The sequence below is a fragment of the Copadichromis virginalis genome, linkage group LG11 (assembly GCF_057382275.1).
Source record: "Copadichromis virginalis isolate Kocher_CV1m ecotype Utaka linkage group LG11, C_Virginalis_male_GT1.1, whole genome shotgun sequence".
Lineage (NCBI taxonomy): Eukaryota > Metazoa > Chordata > Actinopteri > Cichliformes > Cichlidae > Copadichromis > Copadichromis virginalis.
Genome location: NC_140628.1, coordinates 3,949,924 through 3,974,444, shown reverse-complemented (window position 1 = coordinate 3,974,444; position 24,521 = coordinate 3,949,924). Strand labels below are relative to the sequence as shown.

At 41.8% G+C, this 24,521-nt stretch overlaps 1 protein-coding gene across 1 annotated transcript; it reads left to right on the top strand.

Moving 5' to 3' along the window:
• Window positions 1-1,191: 1,191 nt before the first annotated feature.
• LOC146697931 (dysbindin-A-like) lies at window positions 1,192-11,703 on the top strand. Its single transcript, XM_085472864.1, has 10 exons — window positions 1,192-1,341; window positions 2,166-2,219; window positions 3,122-3,172; window positions 3,289-3,349; window positions 5,626-5,758; window positions 6,309-6,441; window positions 6,775-6,797; window positions 6,910-7,056; window positions 9,622-9,747; window positions 10,943-11,703. Exons 1-10 carry the CDS (start codon window positions 1,286-1,288, stop codon window positions 11,209-11,211), a joined length of 1,053 nt encoding a protein of 350 aa, XP_085328990.1. The 5' UTR covers window positions 1,192-1,285; the 3' UTR covers window positions 11,212-11,703.
• The last annotated feature ends 12,818 nt before the right edge of the window (window positions 11,704-24,521 follow it).

The window sequence follows — 24,521 nt, the reverse complement described above, 5'->3', positions numbered from 1 at the left end:
TGAGTGAGATTAATGACAAGCCTCATTTTTCCAGTAAGGACTATGCTACCCTATATTTTTATGCTGCCTCCACCAAAAGCTGTTGTTCTCCGAGCCTTCCTCACACTTTGACCCTATGATCAAACTGCCATAGGCGGAATCTGGACTCAGTGCTGACAGACTGTTCCTCTCAATGTTCATGTCCCAGAACATGTTACTGACACCAGCACAGACAAGTCAAGCTCACAAGTATTAGAACTGCTCATTCGGAAAATCATCGGCTGCAGGATTAGTGAAGCTGAAGCAAACGCTGAGATTACAGCTGTAACTGTATCCTGATGCATAGAAAGTGGTTGATTAATAAAATAAACATTTAAATACATAAGCTGTTCAAATTGTTATACTCCGGCCCAGTTTGAGGGTTTTCCTGCTTTCTTCTTGTCATAGAGTCAATTTTATAATCTTTTCTCTTTCTCAGCTGGATGGTTCTCTATGACTCGACCTATAGGCAGTTTCCCTTTTCTGGGTTTGCAAGCACCTGTTTTATATTACGTCATCAATCTTGGCTTCATGGTTACAAAAAGCTGGGACCCACTTTGTTATGTTAACCCAGGGTTTTCCCTGCATGTTTGCATGAAAGGGCTGGTGTGACAACATCTGACCAATCTAAAAGAGCATCTCACAGTTCATAACACTTTTCTTTCACAGAAAAGGATTCCTCTGCGTGTCACCTGTAAAGAAAATAAAAGAAATATACCAGTAAAACACCACAGGATTGTAAAAAGGACAAGAGGTGAATCGTTCATCTGGTGATTTAGCACACAGAGCAGCAAAATAAACACTTTAATACCAGGTAATTATCTTGTCACTGAGCTGCTGTTTACTTTTAAGGTGATGGAAAGCTAAACTGTCCCACAGGCTGATAAAGGAAATGTGGAAATCACTTTAATGTGTCACAGATCAAAGTGAAATAATGTGACTGACTGAACTGATGCTGTGTCCTGTGTTGTAGCTGCTTTTTCACCACAGAAAAAAGACAAGACAGCAACTCAGTCCAATGAAAGCTGAACTCGACTTATCGACATAAGACCTCAAGAAGTGAAAATGACGAGACCATGTTCAGTCGTTTGTTCGATATGATTTATTTGATTTATTTTGAGCACATTTTGTCCACACTCCATAACAGTGGGTGGCAGTAATGCACCGTTCTGCTGTTTGCAGCCGCTAATAAACGTCAACAAGACGAGAGCGAGCGGTGGCTGCAGCTAGCTGTCAGGACCGAAATCGCGCGTGTCCGAGAGGAATCATGTTTGAAAACTTCAGAGAAAAGCTTCACATCGTCCAGCAGGATTTCACAACGGGGTTGGTCCGCTGTTTTCTGCACTAGTGAACTTTGGGTAACGTTAGCTGAGTTCGTGCATGAGGTCTTGCCAGCGTGTAGCATAGCAGGTAACGATAGCTAATGAAAAAACAACTGCAGTGTGTGCTACAGAGAGCAGCGGTTACTCAACCAACCAACCAACCAGTTCTTATTCTGCTTTTGTGCTGGCTGAATGCGTCAGCATACCCAGTACTAATTTCCATTTGTTAGCGTGCCAACTGGTGCGATCCCAGCTGTTTACGTTACTGCTGTCAGCTGATAGTCATGTGATGACCCCCTCCCACAAACAAACTTTTGGAGTGCAGCTGTTTTGTGTGTTTGAGGGAGAGTGTGTGTAATCGGGCTCTATTCTAAGAAGCAGGTTCAGCTAATAACGCGTTTGTTATCTCTGAGAGGAGGGAAACTCTGTTTGTGTTCATCAAATAGAGTTAGCATTAACTCTGAGTCAGTTACCAAGGTAACAGACGGTAGTTACCTTAGTTTGTTACTTTGTGTTCTTGACTTAAATGCGTTTTTGTAACAATGTGGTCATGGAGATGCTGTCAATATTTGAATGAATATGAGTCTCACACTAAACTGAAAATAATGCAGCCTGCAGACAGCGTGTGTTCTGACTACAGTTCATGTTAACTTTAATGGATGAATATTAAACTTTTTGAAATGTTCAGAAAGTTAGAGACCGAGCCTCGACATATTTTGCACTAAAAATCACCTGAATCAGTCTCAGTGGGTTGACCCAAAAATCTGATCCGCTCTAAGAGGATCTCGGCTAAGCTGACTTTTTCCTTTTCTTGTCTCCCCACAGCTTCAAGACACTTGGAGACAAATCAAGAAATACCAAAATGAAGAGGAGACCCAGGTGAGAGCTGGGTCTAAAAAAAAGTTTAAATATATATATATATATATATATATATATATATATATATATGCCGCAAATTTAAGCGGCATGATTCATCATTTAGTGAGTTCATTAGTTCGACGTTTTCCATTAAACAGTTCTCAAACTGAAATTAATATCTGAGTGTTTCTTAGTTTTAGTCTAGTGGGTTAGTCTATGTTTTTTTCCTCATTTAGTCAATTAAGAAATTAGTCACCAGGAACATCCATAGTTTGAATCTCGGGGTGACCTAAAGGTCAGAGGTCAAGATTTCTGAAAATCTTGTGAATGTGATACTGAGAATTGATAGCATACATGCATTTACTAAAAATCTTGGAGGAGATCAAATCTCAGTAACCTCGACCTCCAGGTAAAGGCCAGAAAACAACTTCCCTGAAATGTTGAAGTTGATACCACAGGTGTGTCTGCTGGGAGGCTGAGAGGTAGTCGTGGCAGGTGCCAGTGTTTTTATATCACTGAATTCTTCAAAAAAACAAAACAAATAAACTGTTCAAAACTACTGACCCTGTGTGAGAAAGTATTTGCTGCCTCCTGTTAAATCATTAAGTAACGGTGACCAGCCACGTTCTTGTGGAAGGCTGAGTTTCACCAGCCAACCAGCAGGTTTGATTCAGAACCTGTTTTGCTGTCGGGTAACAGTACTAACCACTTCATCACTGTGCTGCTTATCCTATGCCTGAAAAAGGCTTAAGATTCCTCAGGAAACTCAACTTAGTGTCTGGATATAATGCAATAAATGCAGTGTTGTTTCATTGGAGTATAAGGATTAGCAGAAATGGCTAGCCATAACAAGCTGACCATGTAAGTAAGCAGCTTCATTTGTGACAGACAAACATTGTGTGATCCGTCTGTCTGTTGTCCAGGTTTGAAGAGCATGTTCCTCATTTCAGTGCTGGCCTGGAAGTCCTGAACAGGTGTCCTCACACACACACACACACACACACACACACACACACACACACACACACTGAGTGTATTAGGAAGTTTGATATAAAAGTTGTGTTTATGCTGTTAAAATGATTATTTGTAGGTATGAGGAGAGTTGGTTTCTGCTGCATAAAAGAACGAAGGACTGTGCTCAGGCTGCAGAGGTACGAGCTATTTCTCTGTTTTTGCCTTGTTAGAAATCTACTTTCACGTCTCGCGGCATCGTTCGTTTACCTAAATTTAAGAGGTAGAAGAACTAAAAAACCTCTTTTAAAATTATTATTGTGTAAGTAAAACAGTAGGACTGAATGAGGGTATGATACCTCTTTTCTTTTTTCCACTGTTTGTCTGGGGTTGCTTGAATATCAGTTGTATAGAGTTTGCGACTGTCACATTAATGCAAAGCTGGGTCGTTTTAATATTCATTAGTGACTGAAGAAAAGTTATAGTGTCCGTCTCCTGAATCCAAACTGGAGCCAAAACAGGAGAAATCTGCTCTCTCTTTCTAGTCCCTGTCAGGACTCTTGCTGCAGCATTTTGGATCAGCTGAAGGCTTTTCGGGGAGTTTTTAGGACTTCCTGATAATAATGAATTACAGTCGTCCAGCCTGGAAGTAATAAATGCATGAACTAGTTTTTCAGCGTCACTCTGAGACAGGATATTTCTAACTTTAGAGATGTTGCACAAATGGAAGAACGCAGTCTTACATATTTGTTTAATATGTGCGTTGAAGGACATGTCCTGGTCAAAAATGACTCCAAGGTTCCTCACAGTGTTACTGGAGGCCAAGGTAATGCCATCCAGAGTAAGAATCTGCTTAGATACCATATTTCTAAGCTTTTCAGGGCCGAGTACAATAACCTCAGTTTGATCTGAATTAAGAAGCAGAAAGTTAGCGGCCATCCAGGTCTTTATGTCTTTAAGACATTCCTGCAGTTTAACTCATTGTGTGATCTGCAGATGATCTGTTAGGTACGTAAGACTGGAGCTCTGCTTCCTGGTCCCAACTCTGGATCGTCACTTTTTGGGGCGTTTAATAAATGTGGCCAGATTTCTAGAAATGAGAGCTGTGCCATCCAAAGTGGGATGAATGCTGTCTCTTAACAAGACCAGGTTTCCTACACAAAGTTGCTTCCTCCTCATCGTCACCCAGCCAGGAGTCTTAGCTAATTATAGGCCAACCTTCCTTTATATCAAACATCCTTGAAAGAGTAGTTGTCAAACAGCTAACAGATCATCTGCAGAGGTTTATTTGAAGAGTTTCAGTCAGGTTTCAGAGCTCATCACAGCACAGAAACAGCTTTAGTGAAGGTTACAAATGATCTTCTTATGGCCTCTGACAGTGGACTCATCTCTGTGCTTGTCCTGCTAGACCTCAGTGCAGCGTTCGATACTGTCGACCATAATATCCTATTAGAGCGATTAGAACATGCTGTAGGTATTACAGGTACTGCACTGCAGTGGTTTGTATCATATCTATCTAATAGACTCCAGTTTGTGCATGTAAATGGAGAGTCCTCTTCACACACTGAGCGTAATGTAGGGTTCAGTGCTAGGACCAGTTGGCCTATTATACATGCTTCCCTTAGGCAGTATCATTCAAAGGTGTTGCATTACAATTTAATTGGTGTGCAGATGACACTCAGCTCTATCTGTCCATGAAGCCAGATGATGCACATGAATTAGTTAAACTGCAGGAATGTCTTAGAGATGTAGAGACCTGCACTTTTGCTTCTAAATGCACATGTGATTGAGGTTACTAAAAATCTGAGAAACATGTCCAACCAAATACGGACACCAGATTTCCAACTGTGAACTCTTAAAACCAGGCTTCTGTTCTTCTTATCATTTTCATCTTTCATTACATTCTCATTCATCATATTAATCAGACTTATAGTTTTAGCTCTTTATTGTTATTGTACAGTAACACTGGTGAAAGTCGAAACTAGTTCATGCATTTATTACTTCCAGGCTGGACGACTGTAATTCATTATTATCAGGAAGTCCTAAAAACTCCCTGAAAAGCCTTCAGCTGATCCAAAATGCTGCAGCAAGAGTCCTGACAGGGACTAGAAAGAGAGAGCAGATTTCTCCTGTTCTGGCTTCCTGTTAAATCCAGAATCAGTTCGTAGGCTCTTTAAAAGTAGAACGGCATAAATAAATGTTTATGTTTGTATTTCTTTATAATTTTTTTTAAGCTCAGCACTTCACAGATACAGTGATTTCTAGCAATTCATAGATTACAACTAAGGAAGTGGCTGCAGGACAACACAGTGACTTCAACCTGAAAAATAAAAACAACGACTCTGAATCAGCTCTGCTTATATTCAGTTAGTTAACAGTTAGACAGCCTGTGGTTTTGTGCCGGTGGCGATCACAGACGACCTAACAGTTCCTACTGCCTCTGGTCTGCTCACGGTCACACCTCTGTTTGTTTCAGGCACTGGATGGTGACATAGTGATGCTCTCAGCACACTGGGAGAGAAAAATGACGTCACTAACACAACTGCATGAACAACTGCAAAGCTTGCCAGCCTTTATCAGCGATCTTGATGCCATCACTGCTAACATAGGTTCGTGTTCATTTCTGTGGTCAGATGACAGTCAGCGGGTCAGATGATGATATGATGTCAGCCGCCTCAGCGTTTAGAGCTTCTACTTTAAGGATTGAACACAAAACCTCAAGTTTCCATGTTGAGTAATGCTTTACACCGAGGTCTGACAGCTATGCTACGAAGCTTAGTCAAGTGTTGATACAAAATAATAAGATAAACCTTTATTAGTCCACGTGTGGGAAATTTGTTAGATTGTTAACCTGACTTAAGCAATGAGAGAAACTTGGTAAAGGGATGATAACAATACGTTAAATGTAGTCTTATTAACAGAGATTGTATTAAAAAGCAACTTGTATGTGAGCACCTTAGTATATCAGTAATTCCAAGGACATGCAGTTTATGGCTTCACATTTTCCAGCAGCTCTTCCTGCACTGCTCATATTAAAGTGACCGAAACAATCTGGCCAACAAAGACAACAGAATTTGACTTTTTACACATGGGCAGTGTTTTTGACAAAATGGAACAAAGATGCAGGTTTTTGTGGTGTTTATGTGCGATTGTTTCCAGCTCATTTGGAAGGCGACTTTGAGGAAATGGAGAGCAGACTGGTTTACCTGGAGGTACTGTGTTTGCAGTGTGAGCAGCAGACAGCCAAACAGCAACATATCAACCAATCAGAAAACTACAAGAAAAAGAAAAGGTATGACAGTTTATTTTTCCTTCTTAATGAAAAACCTTTATATGTGAGATATTAAAATCAAACTGATTTAAAAAGTGATAAAAGGATCTTTATGTAATTATAAACATCAAAAACAGACCATTTATATAGAAATAGGCAGGCATCAGTGAAATGTATTGTCTTAGATTTATGGCTGTCATTTTTGAGTGTCTTTGTGACTCCTGTCAGTTTGATTACACTAATTACATTCAAAGTGAAAAAGCAGAAGTGTCACCACATTATTTAAACGGTCAGAGAAACAGAATGACCTTAAATGTTTATGTGATTAATGAAAATCTTCCTTTCTGTAAATAGGAGGGAGTTGGAATTACTCGAAGGTGAGTTTCTGCGTGTTCATCCTCCAGTTTCTTACATGTTATTCTCAACAATGGTAAACCTGGTACAATACCAGCAGATGTTGTTTAAGCTGCATTTCTTCCTGTTTTGTAGAGGAGTTGGGTTCTGAGCATGCTCAGAAAGTAGCAGAGCTGGAGCTGGTCATGCAGCAAAAACTGAGAGAGCGACAGAAAGTCTACGAAGAAGCCTTTAACCAAGATGTGGAAAAATACCTGTCCACTGGATACCTGCAGAACAGAGGTAAGACAAATGAAAGATTGTTAACACTACTTTGTCTAACTATATGAAAATGTATAAATAATGAAATGACAAATAGCCTTTAACACCCAAACAAAGACATCTGCTAAGAAAATGACTAATGGTGAATAACTTCAGGATAATAAAAAACAATCCATATCTTCCTCCAAATGGGCTTTTTTCATCGGCTCCGTCTCTTCATATATAAGATGGAGCACAGCTTATCTTAATGACCTTGTAGTACCATATCACCCTATTAGAGCACTTCGCTCTCGCTCTGCAGGCCTACTTGTTGTTCCTAGAGTATTTAAAAGTAGAATGGGAGGGAGAGCCTTCAGTTTTCAGGCCCCTCTTCTGTGGAACCAGCTTCCAGTTTGGATTCAGGAGACAGACACTATCTCTACTTTCAAGATTAGGCTTCAAACTTTCCTTTTTGCTAAAGCATATAGTTAGGGCTGGACCAGGTGACCCTGAATCCTCCCTTAGTTATGCTGCAATAGACGTAGGCTGCTGGGGGATTCCCATGATGCACTGGGTGTTGCTTCTTCACTCACTGTGTATTTATACACCACTCTGCATTTAGTCATTATTGTTATTCTCTCTTCCACGGTGTCTTTGTCCTCTCTTCCTGCCATCAGCCCAAACAGTTCTGCTAGAGGTTGTTTTTACCTTGCAATACAAAGTGCCATGAGGCGAGTGCTGCTGTAATTTGCTGCAAAATAAATTGAATTGAACTGTATCAGCCAGGACTAGTTGGGGGTTAGGAGAGGAAGACCACTGTACCACAGTACCTTTAATACCTGCAGCTGCACTGAGGTCTAGCAGGACAAGCACAGAGATGAGTCCACTGTCAGAGGCCATAAGAAGATCATTTGTAACCTTCACTAAAGCTGTTTCTGTGCTGTGCTGAGCTCTGAAACCTGACTGAAACTCTTCAATAAGCCTCTGCAGATGATCTGTTCGCTGGTTTACAGAGATAAAAGGAAGGTTGGAGCTTATCCTAAGACAGCTGAGTCAAGTGATGGCTTTTCAAGCAATGGTTATTTACTGCTAATTTGAAGGCCTGGGGTATGTAGCCCATTAAAAGAGCCCACATACAGCCTCTTTTACATTTTTAGAAGTCATGTGAGTAGGGCTGCCACGATTAGTCGACTATCAAAATCGTCGACCACTAATTTAATAGTCGACGCGTCGTTTGAAGCTTTGTAAGATCCCAAAAGACGCAGGAATAAGTAGCAGGATTTAAGAGTGTAATAACGGACCGAGACAGAAGCACTGCATGTACAAGGATGCCAGCTGCCGTTAAACCCCGAAGAAGAAGCAGCTGTGTCCAAATTCAGGAACCGCATCCTACTGTGCCCACTTTTGTAGGCCGAAGACTCCGACAAATGCATAGCCCAGCTCAGTTTCCAACAATGGCGGCAGCTAGTTAGTTTTAACTTTACTCTTATTATTCTTTCTGGGTCACAAAATAAACGTTTAACATATTATCAGGTGAGAATGTAGCTGTGTAAACCTCAAATATCGGCTCAGTTTATCAGGACACCACATATTTTCAAAAGCGCTCCGACGTTTTCGGAGACGTCTGTTACCCACTAGCTCGATAGCGAGCCGGGGGCTAGGTCACTAGAGCCGTGAGAACACCGGACTCCCGGCAAATCGTTTTCAAACCCACCGCCGTCTTTCGCTGCTCAGGTTAAACATGATATATGAGTCACTTAGATAACTTAAAATGTTATTTGTAATATGTAATGTTATATTTTTTTTAGTATTTTATTTGTTCCTGAGTAAATCTCTTTGGCTGAGATTAAAGTTTTCACACAGCTGAATAAACGTCAAGCAGACAGCTGATTATCAGAAGTGTGAGATGCTCGAGAGTTTACTCTGGTGTCCTGTTATATTTTAGATAGCAAGGAGTTTATTAAACTTCACCGAGACAATCTGCAAATTTCATTAAAATTGAATAAACTATCATCTTGTCTTTATTTTTAGTTAGCACCTTAAAAGCTTAAAGCTGTAAGCTAATGATAGTTATATAAGAGCAGATGCTGCTGGTGCAAGAAGCTGAACGCTGTACGTCCAATGGATGATGATCTGACTAGTCGACTATCAAAACAATCGTTTGTGGCAGCCCTACATTTGAGTCTAATGATAGATTAAATGCAAAGGCTGTCATTTTCAGCAACTGCATGGATGTTAAAATCACCCACTCTAATTATTTTACCTGAACTGAGTACTAAAAAAAAGTCTGAGACAACCGAGAATTAAAATAAGGGCGAGGTGAGGGGATCAGTCCCGTGTTTGCAGTGGTGATTGAGAGGTTGCAGGGGCATCCATATTGTGTTCTGGCAGACAACACTGTGATCTGTAGTGAGTCTGGAGAGGTGGATGCATGTTCTGGAGAAACGAGGAGTGAAAGTAGGTGTAAAGACAGAACGTGTGTGAAATCTACACCCTGTTGATTGAAACGATGCACTGTTTGCCACATGTAGTATGTATCAGTAACTGTAGAGTTCGTATATTAAGTTTAGCAAATTGCATAATTGGAGTGTACGTTTACTTTTGCAGAGCCAGCAGGTGCTGATGTTTGCTCTCTGGATCAGGTGACACTAACTAACACAGACCAAGAGGCTTTGGATGACTTCCTCAACTCCAGTGGAGATGAAGTCACTACTGAATCATCATTGACATCAGGTAATCTCAGCTCAAGACATGTTGTCATAGAGTACAAAGCAGAATTATTTATCCTGACAAAACAAAATCAGCTTGGTAAACTCATACAAACATGTCAAAACATCAGCATGTTTAATGTTCCAATACAATATTTCACACTTGTGGTCAGACGTGTACATGTAGTGATCGTGGACATGGCTGTCATGGTCATTTTGGACTTTTCATGATTTCTTTGAACTGTTCTTTTCCAATGGTCCATACAGGGGAAGTCAGTAAGTGCATAAGAACAAGCCAGGAAATTGATCCCAAACATCCATCTAAATGGTTTTATAATGAGTAAAAGAAGGTGAATATAAAGCATCTGGAATGACCTGAAGCATTTAGAAAATGCATAAAAGCTGTGTCTGTGATAGTAAACCAGCCAATTTAAATGAATGTTACCAACTCTGTCAAGAAGCGTGGTCAAATATCCTGCTTACATCATGCCAGAAGCTTGTTAATAGCAACATTGAGTAAAACTTGCTAAAGGACATTTAACCAAATATTGAAGGTGTATTAGTGCAGCTGTATGGATATGTACTAATGTCAGTACTAATATCCATCATTCTTTCAAGTAAGATGTATGCTGTACAATCATTCCACCCTAAAACAGAAAACAATCTAAGAGCTCTTTTTGAGGTTGACCCCTGCCCAGTGTTGCCAACTTAGCGACTTTGTTGCTATATTTAGCGGATTTTCAGACCCCCTTTGCGTCTTTTTTTCTAAAAAAGTGACTAGCGACAAATCTGGCGACTTTTGCTGGTGTTATTAGGAAGACTTATGACCACTTTTTGAGATGAGAGCACGTATCGCTCTTACTCTCCACAAGCACCGGGTGCTGCCGTGGCCACCTGACCCGTGCCAAAGCGCTCACAGGTGGCGGTCCCCACGCAGCAGTCACCTCCAGCTGCTGTCAGAGCAGGAGGTGCTGACCCCTACGCATCCAAACTGCAAATGAATCGCACATGACGAAGCCGCTGCACCCACCCTGACTGTAACGCAGTCAGTTCTTCTTTTACTTTTTGTGGATCACAAAGTTTAAAACTACTTAAAAACACACAACTCGTCTCTACAGAGGAGCTATAAATGATGGAAGCATTAAATATTACGGTCAGATGAGGACTGAAAATTAAGCTTGTCGGGTACTCTGTGAAATAAGGCTCGTCTTCTCTAATAGGTCCAGACCTTACACGTTGCTCTTCTGAATCTTCGAACCAAACCTCTCCCCCAAACGACCAGCTGTCCAACAAGGATGTATTCTGGCAGCCAGAAGAGGAACTGGCCAGTCAGGAGAGCGATGAGCCTCTGGTGCAGTCAGACGAAGAGGATATTCATCCAGATATGGCGCTGGTTGGTCTCCATGATGTTGGTACACTCAGAGGCTCTGACGACAGTGACAGTTCAGCAGACCTGTGCACTGGCACCTACGCCCTTGGAAAGGCCTGAATGTTGGACCTGTGGCTACTGCATTGATTTAGCAGGGCTTAGAGCTTTTTCTGGTCCTCAAAGATCTTCCAAATGTTAGCCTACAATGCTTTTTTTAAAGATATATTTTCTTTGTTTTTTCAAAATGTAAAGCTTTTGAAACAATGAATTGATTCTACTAACCACGTGTAGGCAGGTCAAAAATGTATTCGAACCAAAATCATTGTTGGTTTGTTTAAAAAAAAACAAACAAACCCAATTTGATGACCTGAGCCTTTAACATTAGGGCGCTGTATGCAAAGTGTTTCACAATCATAAGTATTTATCACCTGTTATAAAAATATCAATCTGTCATAGCAGTGTTTTGCATGTTTATGTGAAATTTATGATCTTTTGTCAGTTTTGAAACCCGGCAAGCTGATGATGATAAATTCTTCTGACTCAGACAAATGTCTAATGGATGGTTTTCATATTGTAATGTTTTTGTTTTTAATGAATTACATTTGAGGATGATGTGGTTGCACGTTAATTTCCTCTCTTGCACGTTATTGTTTAGAATATTTGATTCCAGCAATATGTGGATGACAACCAAAATGTTCTGAAAAAAGTGCACTAGCTTGGGCCAAGGGACAGACAGGGGACAGTCTACACTGGGGGAAAAACACCGGTGGAAAAGCCCCAGAGACGAGCAGACCAGAACACTCGATAGTACCAACTGCTGCTGTACGAGCTGTCTGTATTTCTGTGCACGTGTTCTTCTTCTTTCAGTTTTTTCTATCAAAGGTTCCACTGTTGCATTTTAAGTCTGCTCGTGCGTTCCTGCACTGCTTATCTGTTATCTGTATTTTCTCAGCTGCAAATCAGGAAATCAGGGACAGGACGCCGTAATCTTGATCGATAAGCTTTGCTAGAAATATTCTTTCTGCAAAGAGAAACTCAGTGAGGCTCGAAGATTTGGAAGATTCAGAACAGGAGGTTATTTGCCTTTATTGGATTGACAGTAGAGTTAGACCAGGCACCTCTAGTAATGGGTCTATCCTTCAATACAAGAGTCACCTGCTCAACCCGGTGAATGAAAGCAGCGCTTTGATTAGACAGAGTCTGAAAATCCGTTTTAAGACGAGGATGAGATTGACCATTGGTCAGCTCCTAAACCATCGACAGCCAGCAAGGACAGAAATATGTATGTCTTGTGAATCTCAGTGACCTTTCCCAAGGAATGAGGCACGCTGCATGGCTGCCAGTATGCTGCAGCTCATTTAGCAGTTGCTTGTGTGCAGGTCATTAATTCTTATTTTGGACTTTCATCCCAGATGTTTCCTGGTCTAAATCCAATAGCAACAAAACTAAGAGCTATAGCGTATGTGGAGCCAAGATAGACAGCAAGACAACGTGCGCCACAAAGCTTTAGCTTGTCTTTATAGAGTGGCATGAACAGGCTGAATTGTACAAATTGACATGAATCTGATGCACTTCAGTGAATTAACCTTTGCAGTGATCAGAAACCTTGGATCATTTTTATTTCTTCAACATAAAAATGTTTTTCCACCCCTTTCATCGTTAGGACAAAATGATCTCAGAGCAGTGAAGGTAGAGCCAGCTGGTCTCCCATCAGTTTAATATCAGTCCATAGGTTCTTTCTTAATGTGCACGCGCAAACAACCAGGAAAAAGCTGCTGGCTTGTCATCTTCATTAGCTCAAACTAACAGGACATGGATACACATCGGAAATGGAGACATTATGCAGCAGGATCCACGGAGACCAGAGCTATACGCAACGATAACTAACTGCAACCACAAGATGGCTGTAATCTCAAACAGGCAAGTAGCTTTATGGAGCAGTTTGAGGTGAAAGTGGATTGTTTTACGATTTCACTAGAAACACACTGCTCTCCTTGGTGTCCTGACAGAATGCCTCTGTGTAAAAACCCTCTTTTAATTTGAATAACTTACTAATAAGGAACTGAACTTCTATCCGGTTGTTCAGTCTGACGTCACTAGCCATGTCTGGGCCTAAACTCCGCTGCAGGTCCATATATCAAACGATCACTGTGGCATTACTGAGAGTTGAAAAACTGTCTAAAGTCTTTCATCTTTAATAAAATGATCAGCGTTCTGCTCTACCAGGTGTAACAATTGAGTTTAACATCCAGGCATCCATGAAAACGGAATTTATGACATTTAACGGAGTTAGAAGTTAGCAGGGAGTTAGCTCGCTAGCTTCTATCTAAATACAATATAGCATGTCCTGACTGCGGGGTTTTGGAAACAAATTCAAACGTACAGCTCTGTTATCACTTCCAGCATAAATGAAGACAGAAAACTAAACAGCAGTGACGTTTGTAGGGTTACTGAAGTTTGGCTAGCTGGTATATAATGATGTGCTACGTGACCGCTAGCGACACAGCTATGTTAGCATAATATAAACAAGCTAACTTTTTTTCCACTGGATAAAAGTTAACGTGAGTGTTCTCGGTGGTCAGGAACAAATGTAATCGCATGGCAGGATGCTGTAAAAGGACCAAACTTCAGCCAGGAGAACAACTGAGATAATCCATCCACAATACGAGGTTAGTCATTCATATACTGCTGCATGGGCTGGGCTGTAGCTACATCCTAAGGTTTTAAAAACTGAGCTTAAATAAATGATTAGCGGTAATAAAGGGAGGTCAACAGTGATCACTGACTGTTTTAGGAGCTTTTTGAGATCAAATAGAAGAAAATACATAACATTAAACATGTTAACAACACAAAAGCCATATTAAACGCAGACTACTTTAGACCCGGAAGTAGGATTCGTCGCGTCATCACTGAACAACCGGATAGCACTGTGAGTTTATTATTGTTTATTATTTGTATTATTAGCTTGGATCTACTGGCACTGTTGTAATTATCAGGTGGGAATGTATGCCTCATATTGTTTTTACATTCTACAAAAAGGAAAACAGCATATTATTAGATTTGTCTTCTGTAAAATTGATGCATAAATTTCAATAAAAAATATCTGGAAAAAGAACCAGTCATGTGATTTCTTCTTTTTTCCTCATATGCTGACCAGCCTGTGAACTTTGAGTCGCATACAAACTATTTCATGTTGCTGCTTCTTTTATTTAAGGAACATTTATAAATTGCAAGCTATAATCTCCTCTGAACTAGAGAAAACTTTATGCATCCACTGCCTTTTTATAAGCTTAGACAAATCATCCCTGTTACACCAAGCAAGCAATGCAAAGTGCTGCAGCCAGACTTTTAACACACTCTAGCGAGTGAGCTCACATTACCTCTATTTTACTTTCTTTAAATTGGCTCCCAAATGATTTTGGAGTTTGTTTTAAAATTCCTACCCTTACATAGAGAGCGCAAAATCCACAAACTCCAGAATAATTTTCTCAATTTCTTGTTAAAAATTGGTCTGCCATTCTTTGCTCAGTTGCTCTCTTCCTGAGTCTGTTGCAGGTGATACATTTATGGATAATCTGATACGGAATTCATCATCCAACTCGGGGCCCACACAGTCATAGGTTTCAGTTTCTGTTGTAACACTGTAACAAGAAAGCAGGTCCCTTGAGCCAGGCACTGTCACCACGGCAACAGTCGCAGAGCGTGTGCCTACGTCAGCAGTGTTAGCGCTCGTAAAAACACAGTGCCATTGTTTCGGTTCTGAAATCCTCCTGATTCGCTGCACCGTGTTAGTGAGATATACGTAGAAACGCTTCGTCTGGTTACGTGTTGACAAACACGTGAACCTTCATGCGATGCTCACAGAAGTCATTGGCAGGATTGTTGGTCCTCTCTAACAGTGAAACTGTGAAACATCTGTCTATGTCTGCGGTTACTGCAACAGTTTCACATCTGAATCTCAACAATACTTCCAACAAGCTATTATTGAGGTCAGGTCCAGAGAGGAGGGCATCTTTAAGAGAGACGCCATGACACTTTGCACTTGAGTCAAAACCAACTCTGATCTGACCCGGCTTCTGAGGATGGTGCACCCCAAAGGTAGGTAAAAACCAACACTGGTTGTCCACTTCAGGTGGAGGAGCCTGTTCAGCATGGTCACAATCAAATGTATTCTGCATGAAGGCAAAGAAATTCCTCTTCATTTCAGGCCTTTTTTCAAGGGTGTGATAAAGAGAGGATTAGCATTTGACCACTTGGTCGTGACTGTTGGGCAGCCGCTGGCGAGGTCCCTTAAATGCAAGTGGTGCCACCCACCTGCCGCTGTCATCAATGAACATCTGTCTCTTTATGACCTCTAGGAAAAGTTTGTCTTCAACAGAAAGGCCGATTTTGTTATCGTCCTCAGATGTATCAAAGAGAGTGCTTCCAAGAGTGCATGCATTAACTCTCAGTATTTCAGTGGTAGGAAAGACTTCCTGCTCAGGCTTACACCCATAATTTTCTTTGATATGAACCATAGCCTTGGACATGGGCGATTGTTCTCAAGCAAATTAGTGTGATAGGCATCCACAGTTGCAGGCTTGTGAGCATCACCTAAACAGACAACACTAATGATAACCCATCACAGGTCTGTGCGTATGGGGCATTGTGAGGACCATTTCTACGCTGCCTCACCTTATGGAGACTAAGTAGGTCACATGCCAGTAAAAGGAGGATCTCATCTTTGTTATCGAGTGGTGGGATAAGGTGGGCCTTTGAGATGAGCATGTTCTGCTGCCACCTCAGGGGTAGCTATCTCAGCTCTGTTACTCAGGATGTTATTACATTCAATTATTCTCAGCAGCGCGACTGATGTGGCTCCATCCAGTGACTCCACTACAAAGCCTGTGGCTCTTCCACCCATCATTTCTGTTGTTCCAGCACATGTACAGAGTGTGAATGGAGACTCTGATCCCTTTATGTCATAAACATCAAAAACCTCTGTCCTGGCAGGGGACCGATTACTCTGATCATCAAGCACAACATAAGCCTTTGTCACTTGCTCTTGCTGCACTTTCAGGAAAACTTTCACCAAGCAGATCTTAGGACAGGAAGCTTCTCTCTTAGCCTCTCTGTACACTTCAGTACAAGTGGATGTTACAGCAGGCTGAGTTGTCTCTTCTGTGCCCCCCCCCCCCCCCCCCCCCCCCCCATGACCAAAGAGAGTTGGAAGGGGTGGTCCTGGATGAAGGACAGAGATATGGTTCCTCCTTTCACTTCACTTGATTGTTGTGTTGCAGTTCTTGGCGATGTGACTGTTGGAAGAACAGCATCTAAAACAGATACCGTTGTCCTTCAGTAAGGTCTTACGCTCCTCAGTAGGTTTAATGTGAAACCCTCTGCAGCACTTGAGGGAATGTGGCTTTTTATGATGCCTTTCTATATCACAGATTTTCTCTCTCAAACTATCTTGACCAGCTTTCTCCTCTGATATTTCCGTCTTGTGTGCAGAGACTAAACCCTTATGAGGCATTCTCATTGTAATATCTGATCTAAAGTGATCTGTTGTAGATGCTAAGAGACTGAAACCTCGGTCATTGCAAGCTTGGGGTGAGAGAAGGAAGACAGGATAAAGACATGCTGTGGAAGAGAGACAGAGGTTAATAACAGATATGATTCAGTGCAGAGAGGTCTGTTAACACATAGTGAGTGAAAAAGGTGACTGGAAAGGAAAAACTCAATGCATCATGGGAATTCCCGGCAGCCTATGTCTATTGCAGCATAACTAAGGGAGGATTCAGGGCCACCTGGTCCAGCCCTAACTATATGCTTTAGCAAAAAGGAAAGTTTGAAGCCTAATCTTGAAAGTAGAGATAGTGTCTGTCTCCTGAATCCAAACTGGAAGCTGGTTCCACAGAAGAGGGGCCTGAAAACTGAAGGCTCTGCCTCCCATTCTACTTTTAAATACTCTAGGAACAACAAGTAGGCCTGCAGAGCGAGAGCGAAGTGCTCTAATAGGGTGATATGGTACTACAAGGTCATTAAGATAAGGTGGGGCCTGATTATTTAAGACCTTGTATGTGAGGAGCAGGATTTTGAATTCAATTCGGGCAACCGTGGCTCAGGGGGTTGGGAATCGCATCTGTAACCGGAAGATCGCCAGTTCGATCCCTGGGCTCTCTGTCCTGGTCGTTGTGTCCCTGGGCAAGACACTTTACCCGACTTGCCTACTGGTGTTGGCCAGAGGGGCCGATGGCGCGATATGGCAGCCTCGCTTCTGTCAGTCTGTCCCAGGGCAGCTGTGGCTACAACTGTAGCTGCCACCACCAGTGTGTGAATGTGAGAGTGAATGAATAGTGGTATTGTAAAGCGCTTTGGGTGCCTTGAAAAGCGCTATATAAATCCAATCCATTATTATTATTAACAGGAAGCCAATGAAGGGAAGCCAAAACAGGAGAAATATGCTCTCTCTTTCTAGTCCCTGTCAGGACTCTTGCTGCAGCATTTTGGATCAGCTGAAGGCTTTTCAGGGAGTTTTTTGGACATCCTGATAATAATGAATTACAGTCGTCCAGCCTGGAAGTAATAAATGCATGAACTAGTTTTTCAGCGTCACTCTGAGACAGGATATTTCTAATTTTAGAGATGTTGCGCAAATGGAAGAACGCAGTCTTACATATTTGTTTAATATGTGCATTGAAGGACATGTCCTGGTCAAAAATGACTCCAAGGTTCCTCACAGTGTTACTGGAGGCCAAGGTAATGCCATCCAGAGTAAGAATCTGCTTAGATACCATATTTCTAAACTTTTCAGGGCCGAGTACAATAACCTCAGTTTGATCTGAATTAAGAAGCAGAAAGTTAGCGGCCATCCAGGTCTTTATGTCTTTAAGACATTCCTGCAGTTTAACTAATTGGTGTGTGTTATCTGGCTTCATGGACAGATAGAGCTGGGTGTCATCAGCATAGCAGTGTAAATGTATGCTATGTCTTCTAATGATGCTGCCTAAGGGAAGCATGTATAATGTAAACAGAATTGGTCCTAGCACTGAACCCTGTGGAACTCCATAATTAACCTCAGTGTGTGAAGAGGACTCTCCATTTACATGCACAAACTGGAGTCTATTTGATAGATATGATACAAACCACTGCAGTGCAGTACCTGTAATACCTACAGCATGTTCTAATCGCTCTAATAGGATATTATGGTCGACAGTATCGAATGCTGCACTAAGGTCTAGCAGGACAAGCACAGAGATGAGTCCACTGTCAGAGGCCATAAGAAGATCATTTGTAACCTTCACTAAAGCTGTTTCTGTGCTGTGATGAGCTCTGAAACCTGACTGAAACTCTTCAAATAAACCATTCCTCTGCAGATGATCTGTTAGCTGTTTGACAACTACTCTTTCAAGGATGTTTGATATAAAGGAAGGTTGGAGATTGGCCTATAATTAGCTAAGACTGCTGGGTCTAGAGATGCTTTTTGAGTAAAGGTTTAACTACAGCCAGCTTGAAGGCCTGTGGTACATAGCCGATCATTAGAGATAGGTTGATCATATTTAAGATCGAAGAATTAATTAATGGCAGGACTTCTTTGAGCAGTTTTGTAGGAATGGGGTCTAAAAGACACGTTGATGGTTTGGAGGAAGTAATTATAATAATAATAATAATGGATTGGATTTATATAGCGCTTTTCAAGGCACCCAAAGCGCTTTACAATGCCACTATTCATTCACTCTCACATTCACACACTGGTGAAGTTATTGAAGTTAACTCAGAAAGATCAATTGGAGAAAAAGAGTCTAACTTAACATCAATGGTACTAAGAGTAGCTGTAGATAATATTACATCTGTGGGATGATTACTGGTCATTTTTTCTCTAATGATAAAAACTTTATTTGTGAAGAAGTTCATGAAGTCATTACTAGTTAACGTTAAAGGGATGGTTGGCTCAACAGAGCTCTGACTGTTTGTCAGCCTGGCTACAGAGCTGAAGAGAAACCTGGGGTTGTTCTTATTTTCTTCAATCAGTGATGAATAGTAAGATGTTCTGGCTTTGCGGAGCGCTTTCTTATAAAGCAGCAAACTATTTCTCCAGGCTAAATGATGATCCTCTAAATTTGTGACACGCCATTTCCTCTCCAGCTTACGAGTCATCTGCTTTAGGCTACGTGTTTGAGAATTATACCACGGAGTCAGGTACTTCTGATTAGAGACCTTAGTTTTCACAGGAGCTACAGTATCCAGAGTCGTACGTAGTGAGGAGGTGAAATTATTAAAAAGATAATCGACCTCTGTTGGGGTAGCGTTCAGATAGCTGCTCTGCTCTGTGTTGGTACAGGGCACTGAAGATGATAACAGTGGGTGGATTATATTACATTTTGAATCACTGAAAATTGACATTTTTTAAAACTCCTTTTTTGCGTTTACATGTACAAACAATGTCAGAGGTATGTGCCTTTTTCCATGCCACGCTGTGGCCACGTTATTGTTTACATGGGATGAATTGCAGAATGATAGAGACAAAATACTGTTAATCTGACTGTCTGCAGGTTTACACGCAGTTACTGTCCCTCCATTTACAAAGGCAGAGGCGTCACGGTGGGATTATTTTACGTGTAGTTGTTTTTTCCTGTGTAATAATATTCAACATTGCATCAATACATTTTTCAAAAAATGCCTCTCTGTGCAAAATGGGTTTAAACACAAAATCGTGGCAGGATCAGCCTGATATTATTTGTATCCAGCTGTAACTTTACTGTATAAAGAGCAAACATCTCCAACATGTCAGGAGCAGTTAGTCATTACAACAAGTGTTTGTGAACTAAAAATCAAGAATGTGGGATCCTGTTTGTCCGTGATTTGAAGAGCCCAGCGCTGCTCCTGATGCAGGGGAAACCAGTCCTGCAGGGAGACCTACCTCAGCACATGTGCAGGTGAAGCCAAAGGGAAGATTTTCTTCACCATATTTTCTAGTCTTTGGCTCAGAATGAAGTTGGTTTGGAAACATTCAGCGGCGCTTCATCTCCTGCTTTGCGTTTCTTTGTTTCTGTTTGTTTGATCAGACACATTCATACCAGTGGGCTGCTGGAGGTCATTTTGTAGCTCTGGCAGAGCTCGTCTTCCTCCATGCACAAAGGAGAAGATACCGGTTCTCCTGATGTGTTAGAACCTTCTACAGCCCTGTTCAGTTCTCTTAGAGTAACTTTCTGTCTCCTCAAATATCCTCCATGCTCTTGACACTGTGCTGGGAGACACAGCAAAGCTTCTGGCAATAGCACTTATTGCTGTGCAATACTGGAGGAGTTGGACTAACTGCACAGCCTCTGTAGGGTCTGATTTCCTGAAAGACCAAATTCCAGATAGCGTCTGATGCAGGCCATTATGTCATCATGTCATTTTGGCAGTACGTCAGCAGGTGTCAGCAAATCCCCTCTTGCATCTGCTTGGAAAGCTTCTCATTTTGGCAGAGAGTGTCATCAGACTGAAAGTGTGGAATCAATGAACACTATCATTGGAAGCTGTAGCTAGAAAAGGACACTGGTTTTTCAGCAGGACTTGTAGAAACCAGATTGTAATTTAAAGCTGTAGACGGCAGCTGTAGCCGATTGACTGAATGTAAGAGCTCTGGACAAGAGTTCACACAGTGTGGATCTATCATCAGTGCTGTGAAGTTGACCAAAACTGATGCTAGAAGTTTCTTCTCAGTTCTTCAGTTCAGGAGTCTGATGCAACCCATTTGAACTAGCTACCCAGAATGCTCTGCAGCGTAAGCCGTGGCAGCCTGTAAGTGAACTAATTCATTTTCTAAAAATACATATATAAAACCAAAACCATATAAACTACATATAACATATATACTATATCCACTTGTCTAGGAGAAGATGAGGAACATACAAAAGCTACAGTCATTAATGAGCTAAATGATTTGTAATCAGTGTATTACACCTTCATTTGAACTGTCTAACTTTGTGTAAATACAGAGTTATATGCCTTTTTATTATGTGACAAGAAAAGCAGATTATTGTCAAGAATCAGAATATGATCAGACTGTTAACCTAAGTAAACATAAAAAGGTAGACATTCAAAATCCAGACAACAAACCAGTTTAAACCGGTTGTTGTTATGACTTCACTGCATGAAATCGTAATTTGCATCAGTGGGAACAAGAGCTGGCCATTTATTTTCACACCACACAACAAAGAACCGCAGTGCTGAGACCAGCCCTCATCCAGTCACCTCGAGTTGAACTGTGGAGCTACCAGGGCCCCGATCAATTCAATCTGAAGCAGATCAGGTTAACACTTATCAAAAAGTGGCGGACGGAGAGGCAGTGACACCAGCGACAAAACAAAAACACTTGAGAGTAAGAGTTGATTCAAGTTGATTACATTTTATTTTGTACATTAAAAAAAACAATTTTCAACAAAACAAAGTTGCCTCAAGGCATTTTATACTGTAGAGTAAAGACCCTACAATATAAGAAAGAAACCCCAACAATCTGATGATCCCCTGTGAGCAAGCACTTTGGCAACGGTGGACAGGAAAAACTCCCTTTTAACAGGAAGAAACCTGTGACAGAACCAGGCTCAGGGAGGGGCGGCCATCTGCCACGACCGGTTGGGGAGGGTTGATCTTAAGATTCTTCATCATATGAAGAAAAGCAAAACAGCCTTAAGAAAAAGTTTTTGATCCTTTTCCCTAATGAAAGCCGACCTTTCGGAGGCTTTGGTGTGATTATTCCTTCTCTGCTGTCTGTACTTTCTGTGCTAGAATCTAAATCACTGAATTCAGAGGAAGATCCTACCAGCTGTATCTGGGTCATCCCAGGCTTTTCTTTGACACCCAGACTACAAGACTTGTCATCTTCTTCTTGCCATGCCAACCTGCGAAATGCAGGCAGATTCTTTTTGCGTGCAGCTGCTCTTCTCTGTCGGTTTCTTTGGATTTTAGCTGCAGTCACACAGTTGTTAAAAGTGGAAGCCCGTCTAGATCTCCCACCGCTCTGTTGGCTGTTCCTTTTGATTTCACTGGTGGTAACAAAGCTGTCGATTTCATTTTCTAGACTGAGGAGTGGGCACACTTCCATGCTCGTGCAGGATGACTTGGTGTAGCAATCTACTGCAGGGTCCTCAGGAAGATGTTTCATTGTAATGAAACGATGTCCCAGACCCTCAACAGGTGTGATTCTTTTTACAGGATCCACACACAGCATCCATTTGAGCAGGCTTAAAAATGCCGCTGTGTCTTCCACTTCGGATTCTGTGTTTGGCTGTGGGTGGTGTTTGGCTAAATCATCTATGCATGCATATTTGTCTGTGATTGTTGTACTTTGTTTGATCACAGTGCCTGTAGATGCTGAATACTGAGCTGGTGTCTTCAGTACCCATGTGCGTTCTATTATCCCTTTCCTCATCCAGAAATATTTCGTACTGTACTTCCCTTCCTGTAACATGCGTTTACTAGGCTGACCAAGCATGTGAACAAAACCTTGCATCATTTGATATTCACACCTGTTGAAAAACAGGCGGTGGCCCAAGTATAGAAAAGCTGCGACACAACCGAGAGTCCACATGTCTGCCGATTCAGTCACCGGTATGCCCAACATGACCTCAGGCGCCCTGTAACTAAGGGCCTGAATAATAGTGCCAGGTGGAATTTTTGCAGGACTTGTGGCAAAACCAAAATCAATAAGTTTAACTTTATATGGCTGTTGAGACTGATTTACAAGCATGATATTATCAGGTTTGATGTCTGCATGCATCATACCTCTGCTCTTCAGAGCGGTAAGAGCCACAAACATCTGCTTTAAAATGACCCGAATATCACAGAGAGCCAGTGGACCGCGAGACCTTTTAGTCACGAAATCATGCAGACTAATGTCTAGCATTTCCATTGAAATGAAGGTGCGATGTTTGTACTCGAAAACTTCGTAGTACTTTACCAAATTGCACCGATCCCTATCCAGAACACTCAGTTCTTTTACAGCAGCGGCCTCCTTCCAAGCAAACTTGTTGTATTCCCTTTTAGCTGCCTTGACTGCTACCCTTTCAAAAGTGTCTAATTTTACACATTCCACCACTCTCCCAAAGCTTCCTTGTCCGAGGAGCTTATATACCATGTATTTACATGTTTTACTTTGAATGAGGGCGTTCCTTTGTAAACCCTCATCACTGTCATAAGACGACGAAGACGAATCCGAAACCATTTTTTCACAAATATATCTAAAGTTTTACACCTGGGCAAAAACAATGTGACCGCAGTATGAAGCTGGCAGGTTCTGTCAGTAGGCGGGTGTAGCAGGCTATTTATACCTTTTGGATCAAAGGCAGCGTTCGCTCACTGTGATGTCACCGAGTGACGCAACAGAGCGTAATGCTTTGATCCGGAGCAGCGGTTAAGAGCTTAAGAATGCAAAGGTCTCTGGTTAGGAAGATAAACTGCTTGACTGGCAGTCCACATCTGGAGTGGACAGCCTGTCGCAATGGGATCAGACACGCTGTCATTTCTGGAAAAGTCCATCCCGGAGGTGTCCGACGCGGACAGCTGTACCTTTTAATAAGAATCCCCCCCTGGCTCTACATGGCGGTGTACGTTTGAAAGTGCGGACGACGGTAGGAAATTCTTGATACCTTTAGGTGCACCTTGTAAACTCAGCAATGTGTACTCCAAACGCCACCATGGTTATTTCAAAGTTGTTGATTTATAGCTTTTTTTTTTACCCTTTTTCTGTGTGAAATTTCCCTTTGTTGATATTTTTGAAATTCCTACTTTTAAATAATGTTAAACAATCCCGATACAACAGCGATGTGTCCTCAGCTGCTGTGATCTTTTTAAAGTTTTACATTTGCAGGACTTTGAAGTTATCTGTCACGGTTGCGCTGGCAGACCGTGGCGATGTGGGGGAAATAGGGCCCAAAACGCGGGACTGTGTGCGATGAATGCAGTTGCGTTTATTTACAGTGATGTAAATATTACGCAATAAATCTCCGTGCGCGCCCCTGACTCCCGTGCCGTGTCTTCTTCCGTACTCCTGCCGGGAAATAACAGAGGCAGCCGTTGGTACAATTAACTTCACTGTAGCAAGCTGGACAACTGAAGGGCAGTCTCACGATCCGGGATCGAGGAGCTCTCAGGCTGTGTCCCAATCCAGCGACCGCATGCTTCGGAGTACGAGCTCGGTACTTATAGTACGGTGAGTACTACAAGTACGAGAAGTGCGGAAGTGAGAGGCTCGTGAAATGGGCCTTTGTCGCGCTGCTCAGGTTGCCTAGCAACCATGATACTAACCGCGACACACGTTACATACAGCTTTGTTTGACAGAAATGAAGGAGAAAAATGTTTTGTTGGTCATTCATTTTTGTCATGACATCACTTTGATTAGCTGAGTATCTGAGGCTGAGACCACAGGACTGTAAACATGATTGTTGGGCTTCATGTCTGTGCTGAA